This window comes from Setaria viridis, chromosome 3 (genome assembly GCF_005286985.2).
Source record: "Setaria viridis chromosome 3, Setaria_viridis_v4.0, whole genome shotgun sequence".
Classification (NCBI taxonomy): domain Eukaryota; kingdom Viridiplantae; phylum Streptophyta; class Magnoliopsida; order Poales; family Poaceae; genus Setaria; species Setaria viridis.
In genome coordinates, this window is record NC_048265.2 from 26741855 (window position 1) to 26760581 (window position 18727).

The following is an 18727-nucleotide window of genomic DNA, read 5'->3' on the forward strand; positions in this document are numbered from 1 at the left end:
AGCGGAATAATCAAATTAGCAAACTAACTTGTCACAAGCATTTCACCGAACACCTCGTAAGCATGAACAAAATAGCAACTATGCTTCAAACTTTCAAACCACAAGCTGTCCAATGATTCAATAACAAAATACTTGCAGCAGGTAGCTCACTAGAATATCAATCCCCATCATCTCATATCAACATATCAAAGAACACACATGCCTCTTATGCCGACTCATCCATACAAGCAACCACTTCACATATGGATCAATAGCAAGCAAGATGATGACTTAATCAACACATATGGCAAGGGAAATACCAAATCAAGAGTAGACACCAAGATTTACGTGGAAACCTCTTGCGTGGAAAAATCATGGGCGGCAGCGAGCAACCCACTATATGAAGAAGCAGTACAAGATGTGGAAGCCAACAAGAATAGGGAGGCTCAAAATCCGTCACGGATTTTAGTTTCTATTGGATGGATTTAGTGGATCTAAGCCTCTCCTCTCCTCTCCCTAACCCTAGCTCTCTCGCAACAAGAACACAACTCTGTCTATTACCAAGTTGGGAAGAGCCATATAATGGCATCTGTCTATTACCGAGTTGGGAAGAGCCATATAATGGTAGCGTTTCAGATTTGCCATCGGAACTCCAGAGTATTGCGAACAGCCTCAATTTCAGCATAACAAATGAGCTAACGAGCTTCCAACTTCGATGACTGAACATAAGCATTAAAGCAGGTACATGCCTCTGTTGTTGGTCATGGGTTCCCCCCATTGCCAGAAGCCCAGAACTCAAGTCGGGCAGACAGACAGACCATAGTAAAAGGTGTAGTTTCCTCTCCAGCTGCCACCTAGATGCTGATTATTCAGATTGTATTCATTTTACTTGCCACTACTCACAACAATGGCATTGCAGAGTTATTTCCCATCAGATGTATCTGCAGCTAAACATGTGAGAAGGTAAACTGTTTATTTCTTCGATTGCTTTTGTCAATATTGTACACGCATTGACAGGGAAACTACTTCAGTCTCAGATAATCTTGTGTTCTACAATTGATACAAGAGATACACAGTAGATGCTTCATAATCTTGTGCTGAAGGATATCAGAGCCTTGATTTTGCTGACGAGGCCATTACAATCATTACTTTGCCAACCGCCTTCCTATCCCTCAGGGCAGCAAAAGCGAGATGGGCCTGTGGAAAATTACACCCCAGAAAAGAATTGGCTCAGATTACAGATATTCCAAAGCTCAACCACAATCTATTTTAGATAATGAACCAATGCATAATAATCATTACTAAGTATGATAAAGCCATGTACTCCCCATATCCCACTCCAACATAATGACTTAAAACCATGTTTGGCAGCGCTCCCAGCTCCAGCACCCGCTCCCCACCATCCCAAGTATGTACTTCCCTATCAAGTTCAGGGTCCCGCCCGCACCACTGGTATAAACCCTGCAACCTCCTCTGTCCTCTCTCCCTTACCCGATTCTCCTTCCTGCACCACCCACACCCGTTCTTTCCCATACCCCATTCCCCTTCCTTCACATACATTCTTTATTCGAGATGATTGGCATACATTCATTGAAACTCTGTTCGAAGAAATTTAACAAAACACATAATTATTCATTCAGCTGGAGAAGGGCTGTTGTCTAGATAGTATGCTCCAGCTGCATAGCATTACCATGTTAACATTGCCCAAAGTAGTAGCTTGATAAGTATAATGAAGACTGAAGAGCAATTTTGACACCAGAAACAACATGTTACCTACTCCCTCCATCCCAACAAAACAAGTCACTGTAGGAATTTTATTACGGATTAACAAGGAAGTAAAATGACCTTGGTTGCCTCCTATTTATTAGACATATTTGGCACTAATTGACTGCCACATGCACATGCATATAATGAACAAGGTAAAATGACTTGTTTTTTGGAACAAATTTTGGATCCCAGAATGACTTGTTTTTTGGGATGGATGGAGTAAGTAACTAACAATATAGAAAGCAATATAGTGTGTGCTTACAAGTTAGACCACCCTAGTACTAACTTGGTGCCTTTGGGCCGTGCGATGTGAAACATGATAACCATTCAATGTTGCTTACCTCAGCAAGCCTGTAGCAGTGTGAAATTTGAACAGTTATAAGACCCTTTGAAAGCCATGACAAGAGTTCATTGAGGGAGTCAATGAGTACTCGTGGCTGATGAGTTGAGTAGCTTCCCCAGTACAGACCATGAATTGTCCAGTTCTGAAGCAGCAAGCACAAGTTAGTTTGTTGTTTCTTCTTTTAGAGCAGTTATTAGTGATTAATACAGATAATTTGTGAATAAAATAATTGTATCATCAGTAAGTATCCTTATTTCAGAAGCTTTGTGAATAAAATAATTGTGTCTTCAGTAAGTATCCTTATTCCAGAAATTTCCCTTTACTGCTTAGATATTAAGCATTTCTCTTCACCAGCACCAATGACCCCTTATACCAACTTCAAATTCAGTATATGTGCCATCAACTAACTGATTACACTGTTTCTCTTATTTCTTGCCACAAACATTCTGGTGCAACCAGCATTACTTTAAGTTCGCTACTGATTACATGATTAGTTTTCAACTAGCTCAAATGTTATCTTGTAGTAATTTCCATATTCAGAACCCTCTTTTCAATTTACCAATAAAAGAACGAATCTGAGCCTAGCTCAGTTGGTTGAGGTTGCCTATTCTCTTCTTAATACAAAGCCACCTAGTTCCTCCTAGGTTTTTCTAGTTTTCCTTTTAATTTACCAAGAAAAGACAGACAAAAAGAACATACAAATTCTAGATTTGTGTGTCAGAAACACTACGTTCTAAGAATGTAGTGAATTTAAACAGGGGGCACAGCAGAAGTGCTGATAGCCAAAATACAGTATAAAGATAATCTGAAAAACCACATTCTTGATATTTTGATGCATAAGCACACCTTAGCAAGAGCATAAGCGCACCTTAACAAGAGCAATATTCGCTCGAATAACTGGTACATCACCACTGGCAAATCCAATGACCAGAATGTGCGCACCCCAATTGAGAAGTTTCAGGCTATCTTGAGTAAGTTTTCCCCCAACAGGGTCATACAAAACATCAACACCTTTCAGGCCTCTAGCCTTTAAGAAGAACTTGGCACTTTCTATAACATTATCCTTGCTTGAGTCAATTACATGATCGGCTCCTATGGACTTGAGATATTGCAATTTTTCAACCCCCCTAAAGTCAACGAGAAGGTATAGTTAGACATCAAACACTACACGGTCGACAAAGATTCCAAATTGCGAAATAATAATCACACTAGGGCAATCACCTAGCAACTGCAATAACAACAGCACCACAAACTTTTCCTATTTGCACAGCAGATACCCCGACACCACCAGCAGCACCAAGAACAAGTAGCACCTGAAATTACAACAACCAAATGAGAATAAATGAAGTACTGGGATACATAGGTCACATTGTCACATATTAGCTTTTCATTTACATCTATCAAGGGTATTTACATGTATCATAAGTATTAAGACAAGCAACACACAATGAGCATCACAACCAACCTTCATATTCTTATCAGCTAATATTAGGTGATGTGCAAGGCATTAGTTCACTGAACTACATGAGAAAAAATCCTGTGAGTTTCTATCAACCACAGCAAAGCATTGTGATAATGAACAGATGCATACTGTATGGGCAACTTCAAGTCTACACTGCAAAAACTCCACACCTTGACTAGTCTGTTACTCTGGTGTCTACAGAATTCACAGAATAAACATCATAGTACACAGACTTATAATCCCTGCGATCCAAATGTTAGTCTAGGACATGGACAGTAGAAGGAATTTAATCTAGTAATACATTTCGAGATGTATTTCCAACTAAGAATTAATATCAAAATGCCCAAAAGATATCATATCACAGATCCCACCAGTTCAAAACATATGCCATATTACATGTTCTCTATGTACTTTTCCTCCTCTTAATGCAATGATATTCAGCTCTCTTGCGTAATTGAGAAAAAAAGATATCATATCACATGGAAGAAAGGAGACCTGGCCAGCCTTCAGTTGAGCTCTGTGAACGAGGGCCAAATGTGATGTACCAAATGCAACAGGTAAAGCCCCAGCAGCGACCAGGTCACATCCATCAGGCACTAAAAATCTGATTCACAAAAACATGATACCGATTGAGCAGCAGATCTCATAAAAGAAATAAAATAACTAATACATAAATGACACAACATTTGTTTCGATTCCATGCACACATTTACATCAAACAGAAGTGACAGCAGTAATTCAGTTTGAACTGATTATGTTATGTACTATGTCAGTCGTTATGCATATTAAGTATTACTAAGATAAAAGCCATATCCTTGATTATTAACAGGAAGCGTCCTTGTGATATGGTTCAGCTGCTGGAAGTTCTGAACTAAAAATAAACACCAAACAAATGGGGATACCAAACATCCACTACAAGATTAGCAGCATCCATTTTTGAGAAAACCATAACAATGTTGATGCTTGAGCTTGACCAAGTTAACTGGAGTGGGTTTTGTATTCGGGTTGGGTTATGGTAACATGACTTGTTGTACATGTTCTCTCTTAATGAAATGACACACAACTCTCCTCCATTGTTCGTCGAAAAAAACAGTAATTTGCATTGTTATTATTTCTTAACAGCAGAGTATGGTGAAGAAAGGTATTATCTGTTTATCTGTACATTGCCTACCTAATATCTACAAGAACACAAACCCCGATCTTCAGTTATATATTTGCAATGCAAGTTCCAAGCTAACACAATTAATACTGTATCAAACAAGGAGGACCATCTTTGGATTGTGAACTCAACAGATACATGTTCATGTTCACTGTTAAGCCCGCAATTTATGGAACCTACTACACAAAGTACCAAGATATTGATCAGTTTCAATAAGACAGTGAATATCGCCTATGCTCCTGAGATCCCCTTTCCGCACCTAATCTTCCAAGGACCCGTGTTCCATTAAAACTCTATCCCTAGAGACCCCGAATCGAGGTTCTGATCGAACCACCGCAACATCAAACAGCAACTCGAAGCTTCTAAGCCAAAAGATATCAGAAGAAACAAACTCACAGCTGCTTCTCCTCGGCGACAATGAAGTCGGCGAAGGATCCGAGGCCCGCAAAGGAGCAGACGCGGTCGCCGGGGCGGAGCCCGCGTACGCCGGGCCCGACGGCATCGACGACGCCGGCGTAGTCGGAGCCGGGCACGAACGGCAGCGGGGGCCGCTCCTGGTACCTGCCCTGCACCTGGAGGAATGTGGCGAAGTTGAGGCTGGTCGCCGCGACACGCACCCGAACGGCAGTCGGCGACGAGAGCTCCGGCACCGGATGGTCTCCGGATACTGCGGCGAACGGGGAGGCCTCGCCGCCGGGGGCCGCCGTGGGTTCACCAAGCCGCCGCACCACGAGCGCCTCCATTTTCTCGCCTGGGCGTGGGGCTGACTCTTGGACGGTTGGATTTGGAACTGAACGAGAACAGAGGACGTTTCTCTGCTTTAAACGCAAAACAGAGGAGCTACAGCAGCATTCGAGACATCAAATAAACGCATTTGCACTTCGTGTGCGCATGTCATGCACATGTCTTTGCAAGGAATAACACTGGGAACTCGCTTTTCTGAACACCTGGATACTACAAGTCGGAAACTTCAGGCAAACTTTATATATTTTTTTAATAAAAAAGAAGGCCCGAACTTTCTCTGTTTAAAAGTTTAGAAAAAATGAACCATAAAATCAAACTAATATAATCAAAATTCTAATTTATTCAGCTTAACCAATTACTATATCATTTCTCTTTCTAACATTAAAAATGAATTAGTTGAATTAGCCAAACTGATTAAGCTACTTTTCTATCCATAATACGAAATATTGTACAAGTATGCTTTCAAGCATATGTTTCATGTTCCATTAACATGTTTTTGTTTGTTGTGGCGTGAATCTATTTGTAAATGTTTATTGTCTGGCTGACTATGAGTAGTTACTAGTGTGTTTCCGGCCTTTTGCTGAGAGGGGAAAACTTTAATTTGATGGATGTTGATGGCTTGACTAGAGTAAATTGCATCCACCATACGGTAATTTGGCAGATGAGTACAAATTAGTCCAACAACTTATAAAATGCTCAATTTAATATAACGACTTGATACTAGGTGCAGATTGGTCCAACAACTTGTAAAATACTGAATTTAATGCAATAACTTGCTAAATTGGTACATCTACAGTCCAAACATTACAATTATAACGTATTAAGCAAAATAGATGGACATGTGAATTTTCATCCAATTAGTAATTCTTAATTTTTATCAATAAAATTTTTTGATCGTGATCATGTTGCTTCTCAATTGTGTACATAACTTATTTGTCCCTAGTCGGGTAAGCCTTGCTGAGTATTAGTATATTTAGAGTTGTTGTTTGTGACCCTATTTCAGGTGGTGTTGGTTCCTTGTGATGGCACATTGATGGGCTCAATGTGTTGTCCTCTACTCGTCATTGTTTCTATCTTTCTTCTATCTTAATTTATCCTAATTTCAATTTTCTTTCCGCTGTGCATTTTAAAGCTATGTATCATTCTTGTAAAAGCTAAGTGTTATACCTTAATTTTTGTTAACTCTGTGTTGTTTGAATTATATATGCGCACCATCGCGTGAGATTCGTGGTGTATGTTTTGATCGAGATATTCAGCGGTTTACCCGACATATTGTCAAATTATATCATTTAAGTGCTTACTACCAGAAAGTTTTTATTTAGCATTCATGCATTTTATGGTCTCTTTAGTGGTCTCATGCTGTATTTAACATAAGTCCAGCATATTGTTTTGCATCAAAATTCAATCTTTTCAAAGATGAAAGAGGAAACAAATCAGTAGGAGCACGTGGCACAAAATCATAAAAAATATCAAAAGGGCACATCTTAGCATTAGAATGTTGTGAACGATTATAAGAAAGCTCAACATGGGCCATGTGCTCCTATCACATATGTTCTCTTTAAAAACAAAGATAGTCAATCGGTTTGTCAATCAGTTTGGGATGAAAAGTAGTATAGAACAAAAATGAGGCTCCAATTTGCTCCGTAAAGCTCCAAAATTGGTAAGAAATTTAGTTTCACAAATAAGAAACTATAGTACTGGGCACTCAATGCAAGTGAACTATTTCATGAAAGAACAAATCAGCATAACAACAAAATGTTATCCCTCCCTACGCAATCCGAAATCAAAGTCTATAAAAATATCCTTCCTAGGTGCACTAGGAATAGGAATATGCATATGCAAACTATAAGGATTAAGTTGTGATTTAGCCTTTTGACATTGTGTAATGGGCAATAAATGCTCCCATGCCTGTTCTCATCTCGGGCCAAAAGAAATGAGCATGTCTTCTTCGTCCCCCTAAAGTATTCTTTAGTTCAATATAGAAATGAGCATGTCTTCTTCGTACCCCTAAAGTATTCTTTAGTTCAATATATCCCTAAACTATGCTACTCAGTTCAATTTACCCTTAACACAATTTATATTTTTCTTCATACACAAGTTCAATTTCAATTTAAAATTTTGTAGGGTGGTAGTGGACGCAACAATGTATGTTAAAAATTATATTATGAATTTTTCATCATTATTTTTATTTAATTTTGTATCCCAAGAATTAATTTATTATTAAATATCGTATCCTATCAATATATTGATAAAAATTTCACAATGAATTTTTCTAACATGTGCTATGATGTCTACTATCATCATCCAAAATTTTAACTTAAACTCCACATGTGCATGGAGAAACAAAAAGGATAAATTTTTGAGGGATAAGAGTACCCACAGGTCCCACTGACCAGGATATTGGCCGGCCCTGACAAGGGTGTCCACCCGACCACGCCGTGCGGACCAAGGCATGAAGACATTTGGAGCACAAGCCAGCAGGTCGGGTGAATCAATTCAGTCCGGATATCACAAGATACTTATTGTAAATCGACTCAAATTGTTTTCCATGTAACAACTGACTAGGATTAGATCCTATCGGATTGTAAGCCTAAGTCATCAGCCTATATAAGGCGGCTAGGGGCACCTTCCTGAGGGTAGGTTATCCCACCTCATGTTAACTCTTCGCACCTGCGATCAGCAATACAAACCACCAGAACACGGGACGTAGGGTATTACTCTTCGGAGGCCTGAACCTGTCTAAACCCTGCGTCTCTACATCACCATTCGAGTTCTTGGTCTTACGATCTCCCCCGCCTACAAATCTACCACCTGGGTAACCCCCTGATGGACTACCGGTCACCAAATCTGACAGTTGGCGCGCCATGTAGGGGTGATCGTGAGATCCTCTGCAATGACTCGATGGCATCCCGCCCCGCGCGTCATCTTCCCTAAGAGCATGAAGGACTTCCTCGCCAATCCAACCCAGCTCCGCTTCAGGAGCATGCCAGTGGACTTTGACTCCACGGCCTCCTTCGCCGACTCAGCGTCCGCCGCCAGCTCGGCATCCGTTGGATCTACTTCAACGGAGCAAGGTCTTCACCCGAGGATCATCACGCCGCTTGCCTAGAAGGTTGGCGATTTCTCTCTCTCAGAGAGGGTCCCACACATCCTCGCAGCAACCCGTCCACCGACACCCTCCGATCTAATCGCGGGGCTCGATCGCATCAGCAACACCATTGCTGAGTGCATCAATCTCTTTGAGGTAGCACTACACCCCCAAAAGTTGGCATAGGGCTCTCCCCATGCCCCTTTTGGCATCAAGAACTCAGATGTTGTATTTTTCAAAAAACTCATGCAGTCTTTCAAGATCCAATCTGACGACCCACCCGAACCCACCTAGTTTCTCGACTGCGGCAAGTTCCAGGTCCCTCGCTTCGCCCTAACCCCAAACCCTTACGGCGAGGGTGATGATGGAAGCTCTACGTTACAAGATTGGGAAGTCTTCGCTGTCTCTGCCGACGAACCTCCTCGTGATGGTGAAACTTCCTCCTAGGAGGAAGGGCGCAACGAGAGGAACCAGGACCGCCGCAGACGCCACTAACAGGAATGAGCCGAGCACGTTCGTCATCTGTCAACGTACCGCCCATCCCGTCGGCACCCCACTGCGCCATCAATGGTGGCTACAATGACGCTGGAGGTTGAAGCAGGCGTCCCTTACGTGCCCGCAATCTATAGGCCGACCTCGAGCAGGCCGGTCATGACGTATTCACCAAACCTAGGCCAACCTGGGGGCTATTTTTTCTGACCTGGAAAACCTTCCAAACTTGGAGCAACTGCAGTGGATCCGGACATGCATCCGCGTCGCCAACACCCAGATCGAGGAAAGGGCCTAGGCCCCATAATGCTCAAGAAGCCGATCTTCACACTCAAAATCTACATCTACCCGACACTCCCGAAGCTGATCTACCCAGAGTAGATCCGATCGCAGCCGAGCCGATCACGGCAGCCGCAGGGAAGGTTGGCTGGAACCCATTCAGAAGGAGGAGGTGGACCAATCCCAAAGCAACAACCACCACCCCGATGATGACGATCGCTGACCAAATAACCACAACCGCAACAACCGTTGCCGCGATGGATGAGGAGACGGCGAATGCCGTGGCCGGCCTGGTCAGCCACCTGACTGCGACCTCCATGACAACCGCCGTGACCATCGTGGTGAGCTCAATAACCATCACTAGGAGCGGGACGAGGCGGAGATCTACCGGCGTGCCCAGTATGACCATGACTTTGGCGCTCCAAGGGTCGGCAACTAGCCAAATCATGACGTGGAGCGATAAGCCCGCAACCGCCAGGAGGAAGAGCTACGCCGTCTTAACGAGTACGACTGTTGCTACGGCACCCCTAGCAATGCCTACAATCCACCCAGCATGATAACAGTGCACGCCCCAAGGCCACGCTGGTACAATACCACCTCATGGAAGATGATGACATGGACATCGACGGGTTCGTCGCGTTCACCCCTCGCCTTAGGGCTGTCCAGTGGCCACCCACCTTCAAACAAGCCATCAATGAGAAGTACGATGGTCATTCCGACCTGACGATCTGGCTAAAGATGCACTGCACCGCAATTAAGGCTGCTAATGGCACCTACGACCAGATGGCCGCCTACTTCCCGGTGGTGATAGGAAGCGTACCTCTCCTATGGCTCGAGAACCTCTCACAAGGCTGCATCAACACTTGGGGTCAGCTCGCCAAATCCCTCACCTAGAATTATCAGGCTACTTACACCCGACCTAGAAACACGGAAAACCTCGCCCAAGTCCACCAGCAGAGTAACGAAACTCTCCACGAGTATTTCAACCGCTTCTTCGACAACTGCAACAGGCGCGTTGAAGACCGCAATGTCATCTAGTACTTCTGCACCGGCATCAAGAACCGCTCGATGTTCTGCACCATGTTCCAGGCTGCTCCCAAGATGGTCGGACACATGATGCAGATTGTCAACCTTCAAGCCGACACAGATAAGGCTGATAACGTCCAATTCGAGGATGACAAGAATCACCATAACAACGACTACGAACCGCTGACCCATCAAGACCACCAGCACTAGCCCCGGTCGGAGCCCTTTCGACGTCGGAACATGGCCCTTGAGGTCCTCGCCGCCGAAGCTGACCCTGTGAGGCAGACAACCTTCCTTCAGGAGGAGTTTGATGATACGTTGAATGCCCTATGCCCCTTCCACAAGGACACATGCCACAATCTTCAGGATTGCACGGTCCTCAAGAAATAGCTCGGTGCCCTGGTGAAATATAAGTGGCCTCGCCGGAACGACTACTGCTAGGAAGATAACTACCGCGACAATCACCGTCGCGACGACCGCGACAACCTCCATCGTGATGACCGTGATGACCAACGCAGAGAAGAGCACCATGACCAGCCCAACCCCGATGCCAATCAGGGCGCTGAAAACAACAACGGTGAGTTCCAGCACATCGAGCGGGAAGTGAACATCATCATCGGTGGCCCTAAAGCTTTCTGTAGCAACCGCAAGCACAAGTTGCAAAGGTGGGAAGTGCACTTCGTTTCCGTCACACCAGTCCAGTATCTGCGCTGGTCGGAGATGCCCATAACCTTCTTTAGGAAGGATCATTGGGTGCACCTCCAGGACCCCAGGTCTTACTCGCTAGTGGTGTGTCCCACCATAGACAGAGTCCTCCTCTCCAAGGTGCTGATCGATGTCGACAGCGGCCTGAACATCATCTTCATCAGGACCCTAAAATGCATGGACTTCAACTTGGAGCGGCTCATTCCCTATGAAGACTTGTTCTACGGCATAGTACACGGCAAAGGATCCTATCCTATTGGGAGAGTCATCCTGCTGGTCACTTTCGGTACCCCTGACAACTATCACACTGAGCACCTCCCCTTCAAGGTTGCCAACTTCAAGACCTCCTACCATGCCATCTTTGGCAGGCAAATGCTAGCAAGGTTCATGGAAATTCCCAACCATACCTACCTCATCCTCAAGAAGCCGACTCCAAACGGCATCCTCTCCATCTTTGGCGATGCTGAAACGTCCTACAAGTGTGACACAGAAGCCATGCAGCTCACCGAGACCCTAGAATACTCAGCCAATGCAACCATGATGCTCACCGAGTCCAAGTAGGTAGACCAGAGTTAGTTGACGATCCTAGAGGTGAGCCCAATGCCCATGGCGCTGCAGCCTGACCAGCAAGTCAAGAAGATCAGCCTCGGCTTGGAAGACCCCTCCAAGACGGCCCTCATCGGGGCCGGCCTCACCCCCAAATAGAAAGACGCACTCACCAGTTTGCTCTGGGACAACTCAGACATATTCGCGTGGAAACCAGTCGATATGCCCGGTGTCCCGCGGGAGCTGGCTGAGCACTCCTTGGACCTGAGCAAGACAGAAAGGCCGGTCAAGCAGAAGCTTCACCATTTCGCTAAAGATCTCAAGGAGGCCATTAGGGTAGAAATAAATAAGCTCTTAGCTGCTGGTTTCATCCATGAATGTAAGCACCCCAACTGGTTAGCAAATCTAGTCCTTATAAAAAATAAAACCGGTGAATGGAGAATTTGTATCGACTACACCGATCTCAACAGGCACTGCCCTAAAGACGCCTTCCTTCTTCCTCACATCGACCAGAGTTGTGGACTCCACGGCTAGTTGCACCCTGCTATGCTTCCTCAATTGCTACTTGGGCTATCACCATATTGCCCTCAACCCCGCCAACCAAGATAGGACTGTGTTCATAATGCCCTACAACATCTAGTGCTACAACACCATGACCTTTGGGTTAAAAAACACCGGTGCCACCTACCACAAGGTAATCCAGGGTTGCCTCAAGAATCAACTTGGCAAAAACATAGAGGCTTATGTCGATGATGTGGTCGTCAAGACCAAAGATGAACAAAACTTCATCGCTGACGTTGCCCAAACCTTCGATAGCCTTCGGGCCTATCGTTGGGAACTCTACGCGGGCAAATGCATCTTTGGTGTCCCATCTAGAAAGCTCCTAGGCTTCTTGGTCAGCCAACACAGCATCAAAGCCAACCCTGGCAAGGTGGACACCATCAGAAACATGGTGCAGGTAGCTGGCAAGAAAGACTTCATGAAGCTTATAGGCATGATGGTGGCCCTTAGCCGCTTCATTAGCAAGCTCGGCGAAAAGGGACTCCCCTCTTCAAGTTGCTCAAGAAGGCAGACAAGTTCAAGTAGGATGATGAGGCCCGCAAGGCCCTCGAGGAACTCAAAACATTCCTTTCTACCCCTCCCGTCCTGACGGCCCGAGCAAACCAAGAAACATTGCAGCTATACCTCTCCACCATCTCACGAATTAAAGCGTGTGCTACCCGAGTACTTTAACAACTATTAAGAGAGATAGACAAGCTGCAAAACTGTCGGAACTGTGCAGAAAAATGGAAGCATGCACTGAGCATTTGTTGGGCGCAACCTCGACTGCCCATTTAGTTGATGGACCAAGCTATATAAGCGGTCAGGGTATGACTAGGGTATGACCAGGGTGGTCGACGAAAGTCAAAGAAACATAGGAGAACCAAGGAGTATGAAGATTTATAGAAGCCATACAATATTTAATTGAAAATAGGACATAGCTTGATTCGTGCCGAGGTGGAATGATCGTCGTTGTCCTTTCAGTCTGGCTCCATCTTGGTTGTTGTGATGGGTGGATATTGATGAAGAGAATCGAGTCAAGACTCACCTCGAGGCCAATTTTGCTGAGCCGACATTGATGCTGGACCGTCTGAGTTGTCCTAGTCGGCGGAAGGCACCCAGCCCGCAAGCGCGAGGACTAGGGGAGCTATGGAGGCACGCCAACCTAAGATAGGCGTCCAGCCCCCGAACACGAGAATTAGCAGAGACATAGAGTCACGCTAACCTAAGATAGGCGCCTAGCCATAGAAAGGGAGGACTGGCGGAGCCACCGAGGTACGCTAACTTGAGATAGGCACCCAGCCCCTGAGCGTGAGGATTGGCAGAGCCACGGAGGCACGTTGACCTAAAATTAAGCGTCCAGCCCCAAAGCATGAGGACTAGCAGAGCCACGGAGGCACGATAACCTGAGATTGGCACCCAACCACCGAGTGCGAGGACTGGCGAAGCCACCGAGGCATGCCAACCTGAGATAGGTGCTCAGCCCTCGAGCGCGAGGACTAGTAGAGCTAGAGCCATGGAGGCACGCCGACCTAAGATAGGCGCCCAGCACCTGAGCGTGAGGGCTGGCGGAGCCTCAGAGGCACGCTGACCTGAAATTAGGCACCTAGCCTCCGAGCAGGTGGACTAGCGGAGCCACGGAGGCACGTTGACCTGAAATTAGGCACCCAGCCCCCGAGCACGAGGACTGGCAGAGCCACGGAAGCACCCTGATCAGAGATAGGTACCCAACCCCTGAACGTGAGGACTGGCAGAGCCATGGAGGCACGCTGACCTAAGATAGGCGTCCAGCCCCCGAGTGCGAGGACTGGAGGAGCCACAGAGGCACACCGTGAGACTTAACAGGACCCCGAGTGCGAGGACTGGAGGAGCCACAGAGGCACACCGTGAGACTTAACAGAAAACCCACGGATTCCGTCTATCACGTGCACCATAACAAGGGATCCATGGATTTTGTTGCTAGGTTTACACCATCAACTTCTTCAAAAGCCAAAGGGGCACAGTTCCATTTTCATTTCCACTCCACTCGCACTCAAACACCAACACCGCCAACACCATCACCGCCGCTCCTGAGAGCCTGTCACACCCGGTTTTAAAACAAAACCAAGTGCTATCAATATGTATGCCAGAATCTAGTTTCATACATATAGTGACATCATAAGTGAATCACAACAACAATATCACATAAAGAAATATAAATAAAGACTTACAAGTCTATCAGAGAAATATAGCTTAATCTTGAAAACAGAGACTCCAAACTTCACAGGCAATCGACTGGGGCTGCGTACGCCTAGAACTTAGCATCATCTTCAGAAAACTTCACACACCTTCCTCTTCTGAGCAGCAGTAAGCAAGGGTGAGTACACTTACGGTTGGTACTCAGCAAGGCCACAAGAAATAACTAGAATAACGATTTAAGTCCATCTTCAAGTTTGATTAATCATGTGAGGGTCCAGCCCACTCTTGACCGTGAGCATGGCTGATCGATCAGTATTACACTCTGCAGAGGTTGTACACTTTCACCACAAGTCGTGTAAAAGTTTAGAAGAACTTTAGACGCAACCATGTTGTGCTGATCAGGCACTCATCACACTACCGAGGTGTGACTGCATAGGGACGCTACGAGGCCTTTACAAAGATTCCCTAGTAAGGATAGCTCGCTAAGTTTTCATGATCAGCGCAATGCATAAACCTCTCTAGTGGGCATAGGGTCTTAGCAAAGGTCCCTTGCCAAGAGGGCCGGGTTATACACCTACTACTGTCTCCCCCTCTTGCCCCTTTTGGGTAAAACTACCACGAACTAGAGTTTCTAATTAATTAGCCAAGACAAGAGCCATATAGTTCTCGTGGTTGCACTGTTTTCCAAGGTGGTCGCTCCATGTTCCAATTAAAATTATCATGATATTATGAACAAAGCATAGGTACAAGGATGGTTAGGGACACTTTCCTTTCTCCAACGTAAAGTTATTCTTACTGCTCTTCAGCTCTTGCTCTCTTAATCTTCAAATCTTTCAAACAACGATCCTTCTACTTGATGCAATCACTGGCACAAACATACAAGCAAACAAACAAGTACAACTAAGAACAATACACTACTCAAAGAAAAGCTTTAAAAGAGCGTACTAAAGGATAGAGCTCAATTCTAGGATCATGCAAATGCTGGAAACGCTGAGAACGGAACTATAGCCGACAAGGCAAAACTATCAAGAGGTTTGATTTATAAAAGAAATAAAAAGACTATATGCTTGATCCATTTTAATTAAATAAAAGCATGCACATAGGTTATTTCAGAGAAATACCCTATTTGGAATTGAGCAAGTTATATTTAATCATTGAAAACACGATAAACTTAATCATATTTTATTTGTAAATACTCAAGTATAAGTTGTGCCAATTTAACAATTAACTTTAGAAACCCAGAGCATGTATATAAGACATCTAATTGAACAACTTAGTATTTCGTGTTCAACTAAACATGTTAATGTGGAAAAGGCATTTATAATATCATTAAACATATTAACTTTATTTATGAAAACCAATGTATAACACTAGATATATTTTATTTAGAAGAGCTAGTTATAAATAGGAATTAATCATTTAAATCTTAGTTTATGAAAATCGGGATAGAACCTAATCAACTTTTATTTAGAAAACTAATTGAATAAGAATTAGTCAAGTTCACATTTAACTTTGATTTTAAAATCAAGCAACATGTAAACACACACTGCTAGCGCATAAGTTAAGGTGAAACAAATGAGAACAACACAAACAGACTACTCTAGAGCATAGAAGAAAAGCATAAACTATAGTTTAGGAAAGACTAGTCTACGGAGAGAACAACTAGGCCGCACGGGCAACAAACTAGTCAAAGCTAAACTGAACTAGTTAGAGGAGAAACAAACTAACAAGATTGGCTCTAAAGAGATGGTTGCAAAAGGTTTAGCCATAAAGAACATAGCTGACTCACAACAAGACAACTAGGATATAGGACAGCTATGAAATGGATATAGGATTATAGGAAAAATAGGGACAAGCATGATCAGACTACTAGGTAGAACAAAAACTCTAAGATAAACTATTTGGATCACTAAAGCAACTATGCTTGAAAAGGAAAAGCTTGGTTAGATGTATAGAAGAAACAGGGTCTGAGCTGAAACTGGAATTGAAAAGATCTAAAGCTTTACAAAATACTAGATCTTCAGAAGTGATACTGAGCTAAAGCTGACAAAGAATGGCTATCGAACGATTTATGTTTATGACAGCACAAAAGACTAGATGCTAGGTTTATTTTAATTTTGCAAAACATATGTAAAGGATATTTCAGAAAGAAAATACCCTAAGTTGGAATTAATGCAATTTATACTTTATTTGCAAAGACCGAGGTAAACCATAGTCAAGTTTTATTCATAAATATCTGTGATAAATTATACCCATTGCACACTTAACATTAGAAAGGTGAGAACAACTAATCGAATAAACACATATGTCGTGTTGGCTAAACAAACTTTATTTAGAAAACACATTTCATATTGACATTAGTCATTTTATCAATACTTAAGAAAAACTGAGTTATAACTTAACCGTATTTTAATTACAAATATTGAAGTATAGATTATACCATATAGTTTAGAAAGGCTAAACTATATGAAACATCTAACGTATGCTTTATGATTCTAGTGGATCAAATTGTTATTGAAAACATATTCACATTGGTATTAATCATGTTAAGATTTATTTATAAAAGCCGGTGTAAAAACCTAATCATCTTTTATTTAGGAAAGTTGATTTGAACATTAATCAAATTAAGTATGGTTATGAAAAGCCGAGATACACTCTATATTAATTTGATTTAGAAAACTCAATTAAATAGTATTAGTCCAGTTAATATTGTTTATGAAAAATCGATGTAGACACTACTTAAATTCTCATTAAGAAAAGGCATTCAAATAGGCATTAATAAAATTAATATTAAATTTATTTTTGAAGACATGCATGATGAAAAACATCACCACTATCATATAATTTATGTTATCATGAGCCTAACACAACTTGAACGGATTAAAACGAAGCTAAAACATAGATTCTGTGAGCTAAACAGGATTGGAAGGACCTAGATGTGATTAACTATAGACTTCAGCGTCTAGCAAGGAAGATTAACAAGACACATGGCACAGTGCTTGTGAATAGATCTAAGGTCGGAGTTAGATCTGCATAAGTTCACAACTTGGGTTCAGTTGAAAAGATCTAACTTCTTCAGGGGGTTATTTGTAGGTTTGCCAAGACACAAAGAAACTACTAAAGATTAAAGGATCTTTTAGGGGGCTAAGTGCAAAAATAGCTTATCTTCAACCCCCGGCCGGCCCTAGCCACTCGGTCGGCTAGTCTGCCAGCGGCGCTTGGGCCAAGAGGGGGGGCACTTGGCGGCGGCGGCCGGGACAGGGGTGACGCTAGGCGGCGGTGGTGCGCGGCTCGCGGCGGCGGCGCACAGGGCCCAAGCCATGGCTGGCGGTGAACGGCATAGGAAGAAGATATAGAAAGAGGGGATTGCTAGGGACGGAGTTCAAACTCGTGCTTGAATGGCAAAATGGATCGAGAACGACGATACGAACGTGATGGTGTGCTCACCTTCGGCCGAAGACTTACGATTTTGCTGGATTTGGTCGCCAGAGTTGGAGAGGAGCTCACCAGAGTTGGGGAGGATGACGGAGCCGTCATCGGATTCGCACAATCCACCACACCATGGCGTAGAGCTCGAAGAGTGGAGCTCCATAGTGGTGTCAGTTTTCACCGGAAGTCCATGGTTTCGTCGGAAAAGCTCACTGGAGTTTGACGAAGATTGAACTTTGAAGTATCTACGGAGCTAGGAGAGCCAACTCGCGTAAAGGTTATCCTCGCGGCGAGACACACACACACACACACACACACACACACACACACACACACATATATAGGACGGGTTCAGAAAGAGTTATTTTTGGGTCGACTTTTCTATTTTCTGAATTTTTGGACTTATTTATCTGCACGAAAACAATTCCAGAAATAGCCGGACTCATTTTGTAAAGCGAGAAAAATATATAGAAACTTCCAAAAATTCCGAGATAAATGTCAGAGTTGGATTGGGACACAAGGAATCCATATAAAATACTTGGAATCTATGAAAGGAATATAGAGCCTTCTAATAAATAGATTTAGCTCTTAGAAAAAGGAGAATAAATTCTAGAAAAAGCTAGAAAATTCTCGGAAGGGTCTGGACATCATATAAATGCATATTAAAACCTTTTTCACTCAAGAAATACCTAGATTTTATTTAATTCAGAAAAACAACCAATTATTTTTCCTATACTACATTTCCTGTCAAGAAAATAAATGTTGGGAAAAATTTAAAATTTTGAGAAAATCATTGTTTAATTATTCCTTTTCATCACATCCTGAAATTCAAAAATTTTAGGGTGTGACAGAGCCCTAGTCACGCCGCTGCATCTGTAAACCACATCCATCGCTCCTCCACCCGAAGGCTATAATCACTACCACCACGCCGCTATTCCCCGCTGTATGTGAACTAAGCGGCCTGCCTACATTCGATCTGCATCGCAAGGGTTA

The 18727-nt window shown here is 43.5% G+C and overlaps 1 protein-coding gene across 1 annotated transcript; it reads right to left on the bottom strand.

Annotated features, from left to right (window-relative positions):
- Positions 1-935: 935 nt before the first annotated feature.
- LOC117851033 (uncharacterized) lies at positions 936-5511 on the bottom strand. The gene is made up of 6 exons (XM_034732932.2): positions 5107-5511; positions 4047-4155; positions 3311-3402; positions 2958-3216; positions 2088-2231; positions 936-1176 (listed from the first exon to the last, which is right to left on the bottom strand). The coding sequence occupies exons 1-6, from the start codon at positions 5451-5453 to the stop codon at positions 1087-1089; spliced, it is 1041 nt and encodes a 346-aa protein (XP_034588823.1). The 5' UTR covers positions 5454-5511; the 3' UTR covers positions 936-1086.
- Between the last annotated feature and the right edge of the window lie 13216 nt (positions 5512-18727).

What these genes read in the sequence shown, in the direction of transcription:
- LOC117851033 (XM_034732932.2), bottom strand. Translation starts at nt 5,453, where the DNA reads ATGGAGGCGCTCGTGGTGCGGCGGCTTGGTGAACCCACGGCGGCCCCC. An exon ending in GTCGCCGAGGAGAAGCAGCT is followed by an intron (nt 4,156 to 5,106) that starts GTGAGTTTGTTT and finishes TTTGTGAATCAG; the next exon opens with ATTTTTAGTGCCTGATGGAT. An exon ending in GTTGTTATTGCAGTTGCTAG is followed by an intron (nt 3,217 to 3,310) that starts GTGATTGCCCTA and finishes CGTTGACTTTAG; the next exon opens with GGGGGTTGAAAAATTGCAAT.